Here is a 19,156-nt window from a genome sequence, read left to right as displayed (position 1 = left end):
TATCTCATGGGGAATTCATTGCACCTGTGGTTGGATTTGAGGGTTTTCTTTGGGAACACTGGTCTGGGCAGGGCCTGTATGCGTCAGTCAGCCAGGATAGAGAGAGAGGATGGGTGAGGGCAAGAATTCACTTGGGCAGCAGAAGTTGTACCAGGACTTTCAGTGTCCATTTGATGTCTGATGTGTGCCAAGGGCTTTCTCCATTCGCCCCTCCCTGGAATTTACCAACTTATGTGCCCTGAAAAATTCCCAGTTTTGACATCTGGGTGCAAACACTGGCCCTCCCATTTACTAGCAATACGACCTCCCCATTCCTTAGTTCATTTATCTGTAAGAAAGGATCAACATAAAACCTGTCTCATGGGGGTGTTGCAAGGACTAAATGAGTTAAAGCATTTAAAACACCTAGCTGGGGCCTGACCCCCTCCTCACTCCAGCAAGTGTAAACTAAATATTAGCTATTATTATTACTTGATATGGTTTTCCTTTTAATCTTTTCAAGTATTTACACATCGTTTATCTAATTCTTGTCATATTCCAAGCCTTGTATTTATCCTCTGAAAATAGGGCTGAATAAGACATAGTCCCTCTAGGTATAGAAAAGCTGAGTAAAGGCAACAAAAAACATTGATCAAATGTGTCCCATGCCAGGGACCCAGAAATGTAGGAGAGCTGGTTCCTGGCCTCAGGAAGGTCACATAGGCTGACTATGGAGTAAGGGGAGTGGCCCAGACTGGGTGGAGACTGAGAGGAGCCTGGGGAACCTTCAATGAGGCGGCTCTTGAGAGACAAGGAAGTGGCAGCTGGTCCTGTTTGGGACAGTATGAGCAAAGATTCCCACCTTGGCTTTGGAGGGAGGTCAAGGAATACCTGAGCTCAGTCTTTATTCTTTGAATATTAGGCAGTTATCAGGGGTTCTGAAGAGGGAATTATGTTTGAATAAAAGAACATGACTAATAGTTATTATGTACCTACTGTACACTGCGTGCTGTGCGTAAATAATCTCATCTAATGTAATCCTCACAACCCTGTGAGGTACTGTCATCATTCCCATTTTACAGATAAAGAAACTGAGCCACAGGGGTTAAGTGAGTTGTCCAAGTTCTCGTAGCCAGGAAGGGAAGGAACAGACTTAAACCCAGGCAGTCTAACCCAGGGCCCATTCTCTGAATCTCTCTACCTTGCCGCCTCTGAACTTCAAACTATACAATCTTAAAACTAGAATGAACCTTGGAAATTGCCCATCTCCCCCATTTTGCAGATGAGAAACTGAGGCTCACAGATGGGGATTGACTTTCCTGAGACTACAGAGCGAAGGAGGGGCTGAGCTGGAGAGGTCCGCTGCAGCTGCAGGCGGCGCTCCAGAGCGCCAGGTACTCTGCCGTCACAGCAGGCACCGTTGTGCTTGGAACAAAAACCCAAACTCCTTTCCCTCTTATGATCAGGACCTCGCTGACTCTCTTTGACCTCATGTGGTGCACCCACCTTCTCATCATCAAGCTGCAGCCCACCTCGAGGCCTCTGTCCTGCTGTTCCATTTGCCAAGAATGCCCTTCCAACTGATCTCTATCTTAGCCCATTTGGGCTGCCGTAACAAAATACCATAGACTGGGTGGCTTCTAGACACCAGAAATTTGTTGGGATGCTAAGAAGTCCAAAATCAAGGGACTAAAAGATCAAGATGCCATCAGATTTGGTGTCTGGTGAGAGCCCACTTCCTGGCTCATAGATGACTGTCTTCTTGCTGTGTCCTCGCATGGCAGAAGGAGCCAGAAATCTCTCTAGGGCCTCTTTCATAAGGGCACTAAGCCCATTCACATCCTAAATGCCTCCCAAAGGCCTCAACTGCAAATACCCTCACAATGGGGATTAGGTTTTAACATATGAATTTTGAAAGGACACAAACATTCAATCTGTAGCATGCTCCTTCCTGCCATTCAGTGAAATATCACCTCCTCAGACAGGCCTCCTCTGATCACCTCTCTAAAGTTATCTCTCATCACTCTCAAATCATCCTATTTTATTTTTTCTATAGCAGTTATGATGATCTGAAATTATTATTATTATTTTTGTTTATTTTCTTGCTTCTGTGTGTGTCTCTCTCAACTAAGATGTAAGATGCAGGAAAGTAAAGAGGGACTTCATCTATTTCTACACTGTATCCCTGGGCAATGCCCAGCACATAGGTGCTCTATAAGTTTTTCTTGAAAGCATATCTGCATTTCATTGTCTGTCTGCTGATGGTCTATCTCCCCACCAGTCAGGCTGGTACCATGTCTGATTCACCTTGGCACTCCTAGGCCCAGGGTTGGCACCAAGCAGGACTGGGATACGCTTGTTGGATGAATGAATGAATGAACAAAAGAAGAAGGGGTAATGGAAAGAGTAGCTGCTGGGTTATCTGGGGTCTGCAACCCTCTCCCATGGGGTGGCCACATACACGCCAAGGGGCTGCTCTTTGTGGGAAGAAATGAGTCTCAGTAATCGGACTGCTGATGAGACAGAGGGGCTTCTAGGCCTGGGACTAACAGCTCCTGAAGCCCCTTCTTCTGTCCCTCTGCCATGGAGGTGAAGGGGCAAGAAGGGAGAGGAAGGTGGATCTACACTGGGCCTAGCCACCTGCAAGTCTGTCTCTTTTAGTGGCCAGTGCCCTCAAAACTCAATGTCCAAAGAAGGCTGTGCTGGTTAGGCCTTGCTTACCAGCAGGCGACTAAAATCTAGTCCCAGACCCTAGGTCTGCTCTTTGCACCCTGCACCCTGGCACGGTTGGGATGGGGCTGAGACCTTCTGGAGGAGGGGGACTTCTCATTCATACCAGCGGTGGCGGACAGGAGCCCTGAGTGTGTGTTGTCTACTAATAGGGATGATGCATCCCTTCTGCAGGGCCCCACAGTCTCCACCCTTCTCCATCACAGCAAGGACTACCCTGTTGTCCCTGCAGGTCCCTCAGAGGATTGTTTGTCCCTCTGCGTGGCCCCATGGAGTTCAGAATGAGGATGAATGAGTCAAGTCTGTGCACCAGGCCCAGGCCACCTGCCTCACATCCTTCGTCGTGGTCACATGAGAGTACATGTATAGATAAACGTGGGCACATTAACCAGCTACACGGATGTGCAATACGTAGGTTGGAGCCCTGGAGCGGCCCAGAGGTCCATTCCCGCTCCCACAGCTTCTCTCTGATATGCAGTACCCCAGTTCCTATGCACTACCACCCCTGCGCCATATGCACATGCACAGGTCTGTGTACCGAGGAACATCTCCCTTCCCGTCCGGGTTCACTCTTAGGCACCCCTCGGCCTCCTATCTGCCAGTCACCTCCTCCAGGCAGCCTGTGCTGCTTCCCTTGGGCCATCTGCTACCTCTAGGGGTAGAGGCCTCCCCCGGTTCATCCCAGCGTCTGCAGAGCCCAGCGCGCAGCGGATCCTGAACAGGGTCACCCAGCGCAGGCTGAGGGAGGAGTGGACCACGGCCATGAGGGAGGAGGGACAGGAGGCGTCAGAGGGAGGAGCGTGGGGCGGAGGCGGCAGCGGGAGGGGGTGCGCGCTCCGGCGGTGGCTGCCCAGGGCCGGGGCCGCGCGCCCAGCCTGAGCCCGCCCCGCCGCCGAGCGTCACGGAACCTGCTTGAAATGCAGCCGAGGAGCCGGGGCGGGCGGCAGCGGCGGCGGCGGCGGCGGCGGGGGCAGCGGCAGCCCCGGCGCCGCGGCAAGGACTCGGCGGGCTGAGGCGCGGCGGCGGCACGGGGTGCACGGGGCGCGGCGGCCGGAGCCCGGGGCCCGCCATGGGCTGCCCCGAGCGGGGCGCGCTCCGGCCGCTGGCGCTGCTGCTTCTGCTTCTGCTGCGGCTCCAGCATCTCGCGGCGGCGGCGGATCCACTGCGCGACGGCCAAGGTGCGTGCGGCTGGTTCCGGCCCGGCTAGGCGCCGCCGGAGCCGCCAACAAAGCGTGGCACGGCGGCTGGCGGTGGGTTGTGCCGGAGCCCCCGAACCTGGGCCTGGCAGAGGGGCGCCCGGGTGGGATATGCTTCTTCGGACCCAGCTATCCCTTAGTTTACCCTGGACCCCGGGCCCCGTGGCTCCTTCAGTGGTGGGCTCTGCCCTCCGGCACCTGCTCCTGGGGGATGGGCGCAGTGGGGACCCGGGAGGGGGCGGGAACTTTGCTGGGGGTGGTCACTGATGGTTTCGAGTGGGCCGTGTTTTTCTCGCCGTTGGAATTTATTTGACACGCGCGCTCCACGGCGGCGATGAGCGGAGCCTGGCGACTTCCCCGCCTGACAATGCGTTTCCGGCGACCCCTGCGCTTTGCAGAGAAAGAGGGGGCTGCGTGCGAGGGGGATGTGCCTGCAGCGCCAGTGCGCGTGTCGCGGCGTGTTTGAGGACTCCCAATGGGCTGTGTCTGCGTGGATCTCTGACTATGGGCCGTGTGTGCGGTTGAGTGTTCTGAATGGGGTGTATGCCTAAGTCGTGTGACACAAACTGTGTGCCTGGCCTCGCCGTACCACGGGCATGCCATCCCAGGAACCCTTACCATCCTGCCCTCCCTCCGGATCGAGGGTGCCCGAGGCCCCGGGGTCGTTGGCTCCAGCATTGCTCCCTTTCCCTCATTCCAGTAGACCGGTCCCCGCGGCCAGGACCTCATTTTCCGGGGATTCTGCTCACGCCCCTTCTCCCCTATGCAGGACCGGTCAAGGAGTGCGAAGAGGACCAATTTCGGTGCCGGAACGAGCGCTGCATCCCCTCCGTGTGGAGATGCGACGAGGATAACGACTGCTCGGACAACAGCGACGAGGACGACTGCCGTGAGTGGTCGGCTGGGGCGGGAAGGAACAGTGGGGAGCCCCTTGCTCAACGCTTATGTGGGTGCAGCCTCCACCAGGCCACCTGCGTGGACCTTTACCTCTTAAGAACCAGCCCGGGATCCCCCAGCCTCCGGGCTGGGTGGCTCTTAGGGACCTGGCAGGGGATCTGGGCAGTCTCCGAGTCCTAATGGGGCCCGGGGCGGGGCCCGGCGCGGCTTGGCCCGGGAGGAAAACCCGCCACGCCCGGGTTGCTGGTTCGGAACTGTGGGTGGCGATGCGACCGTCCCTGCACGCGTCTAGCTTTCTGAGATCGAGCCCTTCGGGACTCCGGCTTTGGCCCCACGGAACGCGCGCGTGTTTCAAAGTTCCACACGACTCCGGGCCTAGCCTCGCTCCTCTTCCTGCTGGGTTTTGTGAATGACTGGGCTCCCGGGGGCCCCTGATTGGCTGGGCGAGGACCACCCCATAGGTCCCTGTGGCTGGAGCGGCCAATCATGCAGCGGGAAGGGGTGCAGTTTTCTGGCGCCTTGGGCACAGGGGCCCAGCCCTGGCCCCGCCTCAGTCACACCCGTGCGCGCATCCGGTGGGTAGTAGGTGCAGGGAGGGCGCTGGCGCTCGCTGCTTTTCTGCTTAGTCACAGTGAAGACTTTTTTTGTGGGCCACCTTGGTTAGCCAACCGTGTTCTCCTGCCAGCCTGGCTTGGGGATGAGTCATGGCACAGAGCAGGAAGGGCATCTTTCTTTGAAGCGTTTGTTTCCTGGAAGATGTGTGAGGATCCCGAGGCCAAGCGTGAACCCCTGGCAGTGCGCAGGTGGCCAGCTGCCTTTGCTGAGTGTGGTGTTTGTACACCCGGGTGCGACTGCCTTGGGAGTTCTTTCTTGAGGTGCGTGCGGTTTCAGATGTCTGTAGGACCTGCAGAGGTTAGCAGGCAGTTGCCATCGTGGAAGGAGTATAGTTTCCAGGAACAGAAAAACAAGACTCTAGAAAATATAGTCTCAGGTGGTCATTCATTCCTCCTTACTGAGTGCCTGCTGTATGCTAGGCACTGGGCACTTTGGAGGACAGACCCACCCAGGGCCAGGCAGCACAGGGTCTGTGGGATGAGGGCAACAGGTGGACAGGCCTACAGCTCCACACAGTGGCAAGAGAGGAAGAGGGACACCTGGACAGCCGTTGTCTTTTGAGTTCTGTTTTTTTCCTCCCTTTGGGTTTGCCAGTCAGACTTCAGGTTCATTCTCAGATGCAACCCAGATTTGGCTCTGTGATTGGGTGCATTTTTACCACCTATCTCAGTTTCCTCTCCTGATCACTTGGGATAATGAATCCTGTTGGGTTTTGAGGACTAGTTCTAGTAATGTAATTGAAAGTAATGAAACTAATAACTGCTGATTGTTAGCTGTGTGCCAAGCACTGTGGTAAGTGCTTATCTTACATAAAGTCCTTAAACCTTCAGAACAGTCCTATTTTACAGACTAAAAAAACTGAGGCACTGAGAATTTGTTACTGGCCCCACAACTGTTGAGCTGCTAAGTAGGGGCTTGAGTTTAAGCCTCTGACTGCAGAGTTCTTAGCCTAATTATTACCCTGACCATTTCCCAGTGCTATTGAAATTATGAAAATGTCTGGGCCAAGGTAAAATATAATGAGTCTCTTCCCTGGGAATTGTTCTTCTGTGGTTCCCATACAGTGGGGAGTGCTGACAATGAGGTAAGGAAGTGGAAACGGTGCATTTCTGGGCTGGTTTTACGTTATCTCCCTGGCTTTGTATAACAACAGTTTTGAGGGTGGCCATGAAGAGCAGAAGTTGTTTCTTGTCATCCTTGTTTGTAGATAAGGACACTGGCTCAGAGAAGTTGAGTAATTTGCCCAAGGTCACACAGCTGAGAGTGTCAGAATTCGGTCAGGATGTCTGCCTGCCTTCTACCTCAGTGGCACTGTCTGCTGTGATGGGGAGTGTGGCGTAGAAGGACCCAAAGAGAGTGACTCGGAAGCTTTTTTATCTCCATGCCAGGCTCTGGGCAAGATGGGGGAGTGAAGTAGCAGATGGCTGGGTGACCCCGGATGGGACCAGAACCATTCTGATGGCCACTCTGAGCTTCTGCTTTCATTCTGAGATAGATGAGGTAGAGTCACAGGCAAAGAGTTAGTGAATAAAAGCAACAGACACTGAGGGCTTGGAGTGGAAAGGCTGGTGGCCTTGCCCTTAATATTAAGTGTCAGGACTTTTCTGAGCTTGTTTCCTCATCTGCCAAATGGGGGGTAACTGTTCTTCTACCATAGATTATATATGTAAAAAATCTTCACGTGGGGCTGGTGAAGAGAAGGGAATTCATACCACCAAGATCTTTAGAAAGGGACCCCTCGGAGCCCCAGAGGGAAATCTTGAAGAAAGGGGTGGGAGCTTTGGGTGGCTATGTGGGGCTAGAAGTTGGAAAATGGTCTTTTGTCACTCCTTCCTTCCCTGTCTGGGGAGTTCCCTCCATTCTGGGCCACCAGCCCAAGCTGCATTTCTTTGAACCATCCTCCTTGAGCAGCCTCCATGCCTTATATTTGACCACTCCAACCATTCCACCCTGTGAGAGGGCCTGAGCCACCCCATCTCTGTACCTCTTGGTCTGCAAAGTGGGGATGACAATATGTAAGTAAGTCTTTGTGAGGCAAAATGAGTTCAAGCTTCCAAAGGGGCCAGAATGCAGACCATGAATTCTGACAGCTGATGGAGGTTGGGGGCGGGGAAGCTTGTATATGGAAGAAGCCAAGGAAGGCTTCCTGGAGGAAGCGACAGCTAAGCCAGGCCTAGAAAGATGGTAACTAATACCATTTCCTCAGGGCTTACCATTTAAAAGCAGGTGATGTGGTCCCCATATTATAGAGGAAGAGCTGGGGTTCAGAGAAGTGAAATGACTCCCCCAAAGTCATACAGCTCCTTGGGGTTGGAGCTGGAACTCAAACTAAGGCCTTGTAAGTCCTGATCCTTAGCCACAGCAGATGGGATGTGGCCCTTTGGAGACACGGAAAGACTGGCGAGATGGGGAAGGGAAAGACTCATGGGGCTTCAGTTCCCAGCTCAAAGGGCCTTCAAAGTGGAGGAAGGGGCTGGAAGCGGGAGGGCCAGGCCCAAGGAAGCCCAGGGACAGCCCAGCCAGGGGAAAGGGTGGGGTTCCTGGCCCTACCTGGGTCACGTAGGCAAGCTGGCGCCTTGGCCCCAGTTTCCTGTTGCTCCTTAGTGTCTGGGGGCGGAGAAAGGGGTTCTGGTCTCCAGCCAGCCCTTTGCTCCTAGCGTAGTAACAGCAACAACAGTGAACACTTACTTAGCACTTGCCGTGGAGCAGGAGTTGTGCTGAGATTTGACACACATCACCTCATATTCTTCTATAAAATTGGGCAACTCTATGAAGTGCCTGCATTATCCCCATTTTACAAAGGCACCGAGGGGTTAAGTTACCGGCCCGAAGGTGTATGATTTTTAAGTGAAACTGCTGGGGTGTGAAAGTAGGCACCCAGCTATGGAATGTGCGTTGTGTCAAGAGCTAGCCAGTGACCTCCAGCAAGTCCTCCTAGGCCTCTGTTTCCCCATCTTGAGGTGGCATTCCCCCTATACCCCTGCTCTGCTTCCAGCTCTGGGAAGACCTCTGTGTTTCTCTTTGTGGTTGGGCAGCTTAGACAGGTGGCCCAGTTTGTGCTTGGGTTCCTCTATCTTGTTCAAGTTTCTTTAAGCGGCCCTGTTCTCCCAGCCCCCCCCCCCCATTCCAGGTTTAATAAAGAGTGGCCGCAGCGAGGTCTCCCATGGCTGAGAGTTCATTAGCTGGGCGAGGCCAGGCTGCAGGAGTGCTGAGGCCTGCTGGGAAGAATCCTTGTACATAATTAAATCTTAGCCACAGCTCCCAGCTGAGGCTGCAGCCCGCTTCAGGTCTTCAGTATGCCACAGCCCGGTTCTCACACCCCTGACACCAGGCCCAGCCTCATTTTCTTTTTTGGTTGGAGTCAACTGACAGACAGGGCTGCTTTCCCTGAACCTCGGTTTCCTCATCTGACCAGGCAACTCCACCTTTCAGAGTCTTCCCAAAGCTCCCATGTACCCATGGCACAGAGTCAGCTTAGACTCCCCTGCATATGGCCCTTGATGACCAGCTTCTGCTGCCCACTGCCCTCCAGCCCCTTCCTGCTCTTCCTATGAGCCTGCAACACCAAACTCCTGTCACACTCTGACCTTCCTACTGCTTCTCACCACCAGATCTTTGCACGTGCCTTTCTGTCTGTCTGGAATGCTCTTTCTGCTCCCTCACCTGGCTACCTTCTTTTATCATCTCAGAATCTTCAATGCAAGTATTACCTCCTCCAGGAAGCCCTCTTTGCTATCCTCTGTCCCCAGGGCTGAGATACAGAAGTCAAGAGAGGGGACTTAGAGACCTGTGTTGAAATAACTCAGTGTGGCCTTGAATCAGACACTCCTGGTTTTCTGTCCCAGCTGTGATTTCATGCTAAATGGCCTTGGAGGTAGTAATAGTCTCTCCCTCCCAGAGATGCTGTGAGGGTTAAATGAGATAATGTGCCTGGTAAGCAGTAGGTGTTCAGTGAATGGCAATTGAGTTTCACTGGGTTCTCTAGGTACCTGGCTGCTGAGGACCTCTTCCCACTCCTGCCCAGATTTGCTTATCCAGAGGTCTGAAGGCTCCCACAGCTGGGACCTGCCTCAGCCAGAGGGTTGCCTGGGCACAGTGGAGGTGGCCCCAAGGCCATTTGACCCTGAGGTGGACTTGGGAGTGGAGATGGGTACCTAGGGGGGGCCTGAGGGAAGAAATGAATCAAACAGGCCTGGTTGGTCTCAGTGAATGAGTGGCCTAGGGCCCTGGGAGGGGCAGAGGAAGGCTCCTCTCCGGCCGTGTGCTTGTTCCAAGGCTGGTTTCCACCTGTCTGGCCTTGTACTTCTTTCTTCCTGGCTGTGCTTGGGATTGAGCCCCTGTGGGTCTGCCCAGAAGGCCCCAGGCTTCTCTTTCCTAGGCCCCAGTCAGTGCCTCTATGACTGGCCTCGGCAGGCCTTGGGAGTGTTTTGCTGAAGACTCTCGCATGGGCCTCCCCATGGGTTCTCCTGAGACCAAGTTCCCCTCCGGAAAGTCCTTGGGCTTTCTCAGGCCTGCTAGGGGTTCCAGGACAGTGGGCCTCAGGGCTGGTTGGTTTCCTCTCCTCAGTTGTCTGCAGGCAGCTGACTTGACAGTTTTCCTTCCTTGGGGAAATAGCAGCAGCGGGTGAAGCCAGAGAGACGCCCCCAGGGACAGGGTGAGGAGAGGGAGAACCCAGCGGGCTGAGGAGCAGGCTAGCGTGTACTTTTCTGTGCTGCCCTCCAGGGATCTAACCAAGTGGAGGTCTCCTGGCCCGGGGTCAGCAGTCATCCCCTCCGACCAGCACCACCCGCAGGAAGCCAGTCCTGGGCCTGGGGAGGTGTGGGGCCGAGTTGTGGGGGCTGTGCCACCAGGCCCTAGGGCCCTGGATCTAAGCAGCACCAGTGACACCTGCACCGCCGATGCCCACACACCCAGATCACCCAGTCCTTGAAGGCCTGGTGGAGATGCTGCCTCCCCCAGGTGGCCGTCCCTGACCTCTTGTCCTCTTGCGCCCCCAGTCCCTGAGCTCCCACAACATGTCCCTGTTCTTCCCTCGGTCTCGGGTCCTTCTCTGTATTATCTGCTCTGCCAACCTTGTGCTGAGCACGAGGGATTCCAAAATAAATAGCTCCCTCTAAGGAATTGCTACTAACAAGATATTGGCTACTTACCCTCATGCCTGGCACCATGTTGGACAATCTGCATTCATTAGCTTTGCTGCTCACAACCCTGTGAAGGCTGTTTTCTTACTATTTCCATTTTCAAGATGATGAAACTGAGGCTCAAAGAGAAGTGACTTGGCCAATATCATGATGCTTAAGTGCTGGAGCCAGGATTTGCTTCAAGTCTGTCAGCTCTGGATCCTGGACTCTTCCTCAAGTCTTCCTCTCCAAACTCTTTCTACCCTGTTGTGGTCAGAGGGCCTGGGGCTCAGAGGGCGTGGAGGAAGAGGGTGAGTGGCTGCAATATCCAGTAATGCCACCCTGGGCTACAAGTTTCTGTTGGAGGGGAACCCTCTTCTCTGGAGACCACACATAAGGCCCCACCTTGTCCAGCCTCCCTTGAGTGTAACCGTCCACAATTTCCAAGGGCCTCCTTTGGCCATTGCCTGTGGGGTGCTGATTTCTGTCCCCACTGTACAGATAGGGAAAATGAGGACCCAGTGATAATCTCTGATGCAGGTGACCTCAAGGAGTGTCATTCCCAATTTACCAACCTTCCTCCAGAAAGGTCTAAGAGCCCGAGTCATCCAAAGTCTGGGCTTCCTTTCTCAGACCACCATGCAATTTCCTGGCCCTAGGTCTTCACACATACCTTCCCTCTGCTTGGATTGTCCTTCTCTGTTCCCACCCATCCTTCAAAACCCAGGGCATTGCCACTTCCTTGAAGCCCACCCTGTCTTCCTGGTGTGACTTAACCTCTCCTGTGTCTGGATGCCCGTGGCTTTGTGCACCCTTGTCATAGCCCATTGTGGGAGCTCCTGGTTGCTGGGGAGTGTCTGAGCACTTTGAGGTGGGGGACCACATGACCACAGGACTGGGCACAGAGGAGGCATTTGGGGATGGCATGTGAATGAATGAATGGACCCTGCTTTTGAGGGAGAGAATCTGATATTGATCAGATGTGGGGGACCCAGGGGCTTCTGAGAAGGCCCTTGAGGGGTTCATTAGTCTGGAGAAGGGAACTGGGTATCCCTTAGGGACCTTAGGCCACCTCTCATGAGCTGGGTCACCTGAAACCCAGAGGGCACTGGTGACATCCACAGTCACACAGGGCCTGGGCTGTCCCCACGCACGCAGGCTTCTCAGTGCTCTCCTTGCAAACTTGGGAGCTTTTCTGGCCCCGGGCTTCAGAAGGTGAAACGGAGGCCCTAATGGCTGGACATTAGCTCCAGGTGTCAGCAGGGACCCTTTCTCAGAATTAGGGTATCCTTGGTTCCTGGGGAGATCATAACAGTATGCCTCCCACCTGCTGCCTCACCAATCCGCCATGCCCACTCACACTTCCCTGCGGGACCAGGGAACAAGGTGTTCTCAGGCTGAGGGCGGGCACAGGCTTTTTGCACAGAAAGGGCTCGGGGCTCCCACATGGGGACCCCTGCCTGGGCCCTGCTGCCCACCCCCGGATTGCTGGGCACTCATCTAAAATAATATTGTTAACTGTAGTAAGAGTTCATGAGCGTGCTCGCTGCTGCGGGCTTTCTCACGCGAGACCTCCCTCAGCCCGTGCCTGGAAGTGTCATCACTGTACACCACCAAGAGCTGAGGCTCTGAGGGGTGAAGTCACTTGCCCCAGGCAGCCCTGTGATCAGCGGCAGGATGGGGCCACGCCTGTCTGGTTGCAGTCTGACATGGCTGAAAGGAAGAGATACACATTCACACATCCCAGTCACAACTAGAGAGTGGGTGACACAAGGGCTGTGCTACGGCCTCCCTTCCTTTCCAGGTGTCCCTCTTTGCCAGCCCCTGTCAGTGGGTGTACTGGCTCCCTCCTGAGTATCTCTGGCCCCTGGGTGCCCCCAAGCATGCCCCCCCCCCCGGGTGGCAGTTTTAATCACCAGCCGTGCTCACCCTGGGTCCTCTCACAAGCTGCTGTATGCCACAGGCCCCAGGAATAGCTCCTCAGCTGGAGTAGTTCTGGGGGGGCCCTGACTGTGAGCTCCATGCCTCCACCCTCGACCTCCATGTGGTCTGACCTCTGTGTCCCTGGCAGGACCCAGGCCAGGTGCCCACAAGCTGGCTGCTTTGGGGGTATGTAACCCAGTTTACTATCAGGCTGCTTAGAACACCCTCTGGTGACTGGGAGAGTCACCCAGACAGGCAGTGCCCTGGGGCTCCTAGGTCCACGCAGTTCCCATGACCTTTCGTGGCCTTCACACATCTGCCTCTTGGAAATGATAGGACAGTCAGCCGAAAGCCTCCCTGGGGTCTGCCAGTCTGGGAGTCCACGGGAGTGCTCATGTGGCCACTGCCCTCCCCTGGTCACTGGCCTTGAGGCGCCACAAAGGACTTTTTCCCCACCCCTCTGGAGACTGTTTCAGTTCCCTGCCCTCTCAGCCTGTTAGAACCACAGTATGGCCTTTTCTTGTTTATGCATCACAGCCATTCGGGGAGGGAGGTGGTGCAAGAGTTCATTATCATCCCCATTTTCCTGATGAGGAAAGTGAGGTTCAGGGAGGGCATGGGGCTGAAACTCACTGCAATTGATTTCATTTATTTTTCCACTTTTTCTGATTATACAAAAGTGATTTCACCCCTGTAATTAAAAACAAAACAAAACACACAGACAAAACAGAAAAGAGGAAGATAGCAGTCGCTCTTGGTTACCTTGCCATGTGAGCTGCACATCCTCCCGGGAATGTCCTCACATTCTCTGCATGCGAGCTGCTGTACACGAACACGTGCATTTTTCTTTAAAACAAAACTGAACATGATACCAGTTGTTTTCTCCCCACATCATGCATGTTTTTCCATGTCAGTAACAGTAGATTCACATCATTGTTTTAAAGGGCTGGGTAGTATTCTATTGCATGAATCTTCCATAATTTAATGACAGTCTCCTATTAATAGATTGTTGAGTTGGTTCTGTTTTTATCCTGTTCTGCACAGTGCTGGGGTCAACATCCATACTATGCCTTTGTGCATTTGTTTGATTCTTTCCTGAAGGCAAATTCCCAGGAAAAGCATGGCTGAGAGTGTGTGTTTTCTTCCTTGCCTTGCTGCTCTTCCTCAAGGAGACGTGTTCCGGCCTCACAGCTCCCCTATCTCCCCGTGGCCCTTCCCAGCAGGTGGGCAGCTTGCAGGACCTCTCTCTTCCTTGAGCACAGGGCCACCTCATCCCTGGCCCCATGGGGCAGACAAAGTAGCCAGATCCAGGCCGCACAAAGCAAACAATGAGCAAGAACAACTGTGTTCTGGCCCCAAGGACTCCCCACCCCCACTGAAGAAAACAAAGGAGAACAAAACCTATCATCATTCTTCTCAAGATATTTGTAGAATCCATCTCCTCCACAGCATTATAAACATTCTGCCTCTGCCTCTAACTTGCTGTGTGACCCTGGGTGAGTAGCTCTCCCTCTCTGAACTTCATTTCTCTTTTACCCATTGATCCTTGCTCCACCTGCACTACAACCAGCACTCTGAGCAGATATTTTCTTCCTGGTGCTGGGCTCAGGGTCAGTCCTAGCCTGTGGACCCCGAGTTCCTTACTGCCTGGTGAGTGTTGGTGGGAACGTAGTTGGCCTTGTGGGTGGATTCTGGGTAGACCGATGGAGGGTAGCTGGACTTCTTAAGGTCCACTTCCAGAACTCAGCCCTAAAGCCCAGGTTCCTTGGGCCACTTTCCCTCCTTCCTATGTCGGTGATGAGGTTGGATGCAGTAGAGTGATGGAGAACAATTAAGTCAGGCCACCAGCCCTGTGACCCACTAGCCGGGGTCCCTCGTGTGGGTCTTGTATTCTGAGCTTTAGATCCTTGGTCTCTGAAATGGGAATAATGAGCCCACCTCTGGGAGATGTGTTGGCTGATGTAAAGTGTCCTGCCCAGAACCTGGCCCTGAAAATGAGCATCTCCATCCCCCTTCCCAAGCCCATAATCCCTGCAGAGGGAACAGCCAAGTAGAAGGGACCGTCAATAGCTTTCTTCCTCCTTCACCAAGGACACAGCAAGAGGGCAGCTGCTGAAATAGCAGGAGGAGAGATGTGGGTCAACTGGCCAGTTGGGAGGACTTGGCTGCCTGGGAGAACAGCAGCTTCTCAGGTTAGGAGGGACCGTAGGAATCATTTCATCCTGCTGCCATCTGCACTGGGGGCCCCGGGGTGGCTGCTTCCTAGGTGGTCTGGGAGAGCTGGTTAAGCAGAGAGAAAGAAGGAGAGCTGGTTAACCAACTGGGCCTGGCATAGTTATCTAGGAGGGGCCTTGGTTCACCCGTTTAACATCAGAGAGTTGGCAGCTGATGAGAGACAGGAAGGGCCCGCCAGGCCCAGGTTAAGCTGCTGGAGTGAATAGCTGGAGGCCAAGGGTGGGCTTTCCTAGTGGCATGAATCCAGGGATATTCAGGGCAGTGTTCCTGCCTCCCTCCCACTCCACTTCCTGGACCCTGAGCTGCCATCTGCTGCCCCCGTCACCCTCAGAGACATCTCTCAGCCACGTGTACCAGCACACGTGTGTGTGCACAGAGTGTGCATGCTCAGAGAGGGGGTGTGTACGAGGAGGGAGGTGACTGTTCTGGATGCACAGAGGCTGCAGGGACAGGGTGACGCTCTTCCTCCCACACCAGCCAAGCCAAAGCCAAAGTCTCCCACTGGGCTGTTTGTGGCGGGGAATTATTTGTAGCTGGAGAAGTGCCAGCAATCTCTGTTCCCAGCCTGCGCCCTGCCATGGCAGCCTCTTCCCCACCCTGAAGCCTCAGCCTACAGCCCACTGCCTGCACCCACTCACCCCCACCTAGAGGTTGATATAAATGCCTGCAGCCCAGAGACCAGGCCCACCTCCGCTTTACCACTGCTCCTTCCTTGCCAAGAGGCCATCAGTAGGTCCCTGCCCGTCTTGGGGTCTCTGCTTATTGGGAGCCAGGCATCTCCAGGCCCCTCTCAGACCAATTCTCTGGGGTTCTTTTGTTTCCCCCTGAGAACCGGGGCTTTGACAGGAGCTCTGCCAGGGCCAGGCCCCAGGTACGGGGATCCAAGGAGCTGCCCCTGTTCCCTGAGGCCCAGGAGGCTCAGAGCAAGGAACGGGGGCTGTGAAATCCACCTCCTCACACAGGGGACAAGGCCTAAACCATATATGCAGGGCAGGAACCAACTGTTTATTAGCAGAACCTCCATCCACTTGGAGGTTTCCTCCTGTTAATTTTTTTGCTGCATCTGACCAGTCTGATTCTTTAATATCTATAGTCACTGGCTTTATATCTGCTGCGTCTGTGGCACTCTCATGTCTCCCCCCATCTCCTTCCCCAACATGCACAACTACCTGCTTCTCAGGGGTGCAGGGACAAGGGACATGTTTAGCCTCCCAGTGTCAGCCGGACTCGGGTTTCCACTGCAGTCCTTCCACGTCCTAGTTGGGGGCCTAGTGCAAGACCCTTGAACCTGAACCCCAGACTCCTGCTCTGTGCATGTGGGTAGTAAGCAATTCCTGTCCTGTGTACAGTATCTGAAGCCTCATTGGGTCCCACGGAGCCAGTTGGTACTTCCTACACCGGGAACTGAGCTACACCAGGGCACAGCAGTCTGCCAGCCATGTGCTCGGAGCCCCTGCTCTCTCTGCCACCCCTTCTCCAAGACCTCTCGCCCTCCCTCTCCCTGGCCTTTGGCCTCTCCCACACTTGCAGATTCTGCACTGAGTTCTGCTCCTGGGAACAGAGGCCTAAGGCCTTGTCGCTCTTGGTTAACTGAACCCTGTTGAGAGCCAGGCCCGCCCCCCACCGCAGGCTCTCAGCCCCATCACACCAGGAACCAGGTAGCCTTACCTTGTCACTGACTTGCTGAGGGACCTGGGCAAGTCTCTGCCCCTCCCTGGGCCTCAATTTTGTCACCTATGAGGACTGGATCAGGAATTTGAGTCATTTTGGATTGGTTTTGAAATTCAGATTCCCTGACCCCTGTCCTTGTCTGACTCCAAACCTCTGCTTGCTGTGTGGCCAGGTAGGAGCCATAGACATGGAGGAACCCCCCACCCCCAGGTTCCCTACCTCTGACTGCTCCTGCGTGTGTCCCCTCATCCATGAGAGAATCTGCTGTGACACAGGCCTCTATCCAGGCTGCCTGGGGTCAAGTCCACACTTCACCGCTTCCTAGCTGTGGGACCCTAGGCAAGTTACTTCACCGCTCTGAGCACTTGCCTCATCTGTAAAATGGAGCTGTCAATACCTAATCCTCTAGGTGGTTGGAAGATGATGTGAGTTAATTTATGAAAAGCACTGAGAACAGTGCCTGGCCATGATCAGTGCTCAATTCAAGGTTTGCTGGACTTTTTTTGACCGCTTTCTCTGAACCTCCATCTCCCATCTGTCCTTCAGGAACCCCCTCCCATGTGGGGCTGCTGCACTGCTGGGTGGGATGGGAGGGGCTCAGGGGTCCCCCAGAAGTCTCTTTTGTCCTTGTATCTTCCCTGCGGTCCCAGGCCATAACTTACTGTCCTAATTTAATTAGGAAGAGTCCTTCCAGGGACCTCATTAGGAAATGAGCCCAGAGCCTTGGGGACCTTCAGGAGGGGTGGGTACAGGAGGAGGTTGCATTGTGTCTGACCCTGCCCAGCCCTTGGCCTTGTGCCCCAAATGTGCTCAGGAAGATAAAGGAACTTGGTCCCTTAGAAGTGAGGCTACAGAACTGCGACACAGAGTGTGGGCAGCCAGGGCCTCCATCCTCTCTCCTTGCCCAGCTTTGGCCTCACCCCCCTGGATGGAGGTGGAGAAGTTTGAGAGAGAAAGTTTCTCTTCTTCTGCTTCACCTGCCCTTAGTGCTTGATGTGCCCGGCCTGGCACAGAGCAAGCCTTTGTGACTGTGTATTGAGGGAATGAACGAATGAGTGAGCTGTGGCTCTGGGGGCGGGAGCAGCATCCTCGTTTGGCCAAAGCAAGGTCCTCACCCCCATCCCAATGCAGGAATTTCCTCAGCAGCCCCAGAAACTGGAGTTGGTGGGAGGGGAGGGGGAGAGGGTCTGCTTAAATACCTCCAGGGACAGGGAGCTCATTAACCAACCTGATAGCTTATTCTGTCCTTAGGACAGCTCTTCCTGTTAGAAAATCTGTCTTCTTTTCAATCTCAAATCTGCCTCCTGTGACTCTCCAGCCCTATCCTGGTCCCAGCTCTGTTTCGGGGGCCTCTGCTCATGGACACTGGCCCCTAGCTTCACCCCAAGCCTGCTCAGCATCCCTTCCTGGCCTGTGATGGCTGATGTGCTGTGTGGCCTTGGGTAAGGCCTATCCCTTCTTGGGGCCTGGTGGGCTGCACTCTCTTGGGCTCTGTAAACACTGGCTGCCTCCAGTATCTGCAGTCTACCTCCTAGGGAAGTAGGGGCTGGAGACAGATGTGCCATGCCCAGAGGTAAAGGTGACACCTTTGCAGGCAGTTTGTCTCCTGGTCAGCAGGGTGGCAGTGTCCAGACCCTGTGATGACCTGCAGTCCAGCACATGGGCACTGGGGGGCTGTCCGTGGACCTCTTCTGCCTGCAAGACTAGTCCAAAGCGTGGACATCTCCTGGGCCTTAGTTAGGAACCTGGGAGTCATCGCAGCCCCCGTCTCCCTTACCACTAATGGCTGCCAAGGCCTGATCCTCCCTTCCCACCTGCTAGTCCAGGCCCCTTCCCCGTCCCACTACAGCCTCCCTGGACCACAGCAGCAGCTCTGACCTCATCTCTGTTTTTTCCCTCCAGTCTGTTCTCCACTCTGCAGCTGAGTGCTTCCAAACACACGGAGCTTGCTGTCAACCACTCACAGGATAGTCTGCTTGACTGACATTCAGGGCCCTTCAAGACCTAACACTCCTGGCAACTCTCCCGCTCCAGACCTCACCATCCACTTGCCCCCCAAACCCCACGGCTCTGTGCTCCGGCCACACCCCACATGAGGGTGATGTCATGTGGTTCCCTCTGCCTGGAAGCTGCTTGTCCAACCCAACTTTGTCTCAAGAGTCTCCATTTCCAGGGAGTCGTCCCAACCCAGCTGGACCAGGCCTCCTCTGGGCTTCCCCTTCCCTGTGTTTCCCTCCATCTCTGTCCTTGTCACTTTGCACTGGGATGGTCTGATTAAGAGACTGCTGGTCACACTGGACCACAGGCCTCAGGGGTGTGGAGCAGAGGGACCTCGCCAGGGCCTGCAAGGGAGGGGTGTGGGAGGGAGAGCGGATGGGGCTTTCTGGCTGTTCATACAGCCAGCACCCCTCCCACCCCGTACTGTGTTTTTCCTGCACCACGTGCCAGCCAGGCATGGGTGTTTCTGTGAGCCCCAGAGAAGTGCCTGGTGTGGACTGGAGCCTTCAGTCTGAGCTCCAACATTCACTGAAGGCCTGCTCGGTGCCAGTGCCCTGCCGGGACCTGGAGAGGATGTGAAGATGGAAAAGCAGGCCTTGGCCACTTTACTCGAAGTATGACCTTGGGCAGTTGGCTTCTCTGAACCTCAAGCTTCCTTGGCTGTGAAGAGGGTGGAGGACCCAAGTCCCCTTCCCCTTTTCCTCGGGCACATCTGTGCTGCAGTTAGGGTCAGACATGGCCCCAACGGGGCCCCTAGACCACAGCCAGACAAGAACATCCTCTCCCTTGGGC

At 54.8% G+C, this 19,156-nt stretch overlaps 1 protein-coding gene across 11 annotated transcripts in view; it reads left to right on the top strand.

Moving 5' to 3' along the window:
* Positions 1-3,227: 3,227 nt before the first annotated feature.
* Positions 3,228-19,156, top strand: part of LRP8 (LDL receptor related protein 8) — a 77,366-nt gene continuing 61,437 nt past the window's right edge. For 2 of the 11 annotated variants that reach the window (XM_032494304.1, XM_032494303.1), the window contains exons 1-2: positions 3,560-3,887; positions 4,675-4,794. In XM_032494304.1, the coding sequence (XP_032350195.1) occupies positions 3,779-3,887; positions 4,675-4,794 (229 nt within the window). In that variant the 5' untranslated portion in view covers positions 3,560-3,778. Of the gene's footprint in view, positions 3,888-4,674; positions 4,795-19,156 lie in introns of all 11 variants that reach the window. The other 9 variants (XM_032494306.1, XM_032494305.1, XM_032494313.1 and 6 more) reach the window with 8 other exon arrangements.

This window comes from Camelus ferus, chromosome 13 (assembly GCF_009834535.1).
Source record: "Camelus ferus isolate YT-003-E chromosome 13, BCGSAC_Cfer_1.0, whole genome shotgun sequence".
Classification (NCBI taxonomy): Eukaryota; Metazoa; Chordata; class Mammalia; order Artiodactyla; family Camelidae; genus Camelus; species Camelus ferus.
This window is presented reverse-complemented; position numbering and strand designations above follow the sequence as displayed.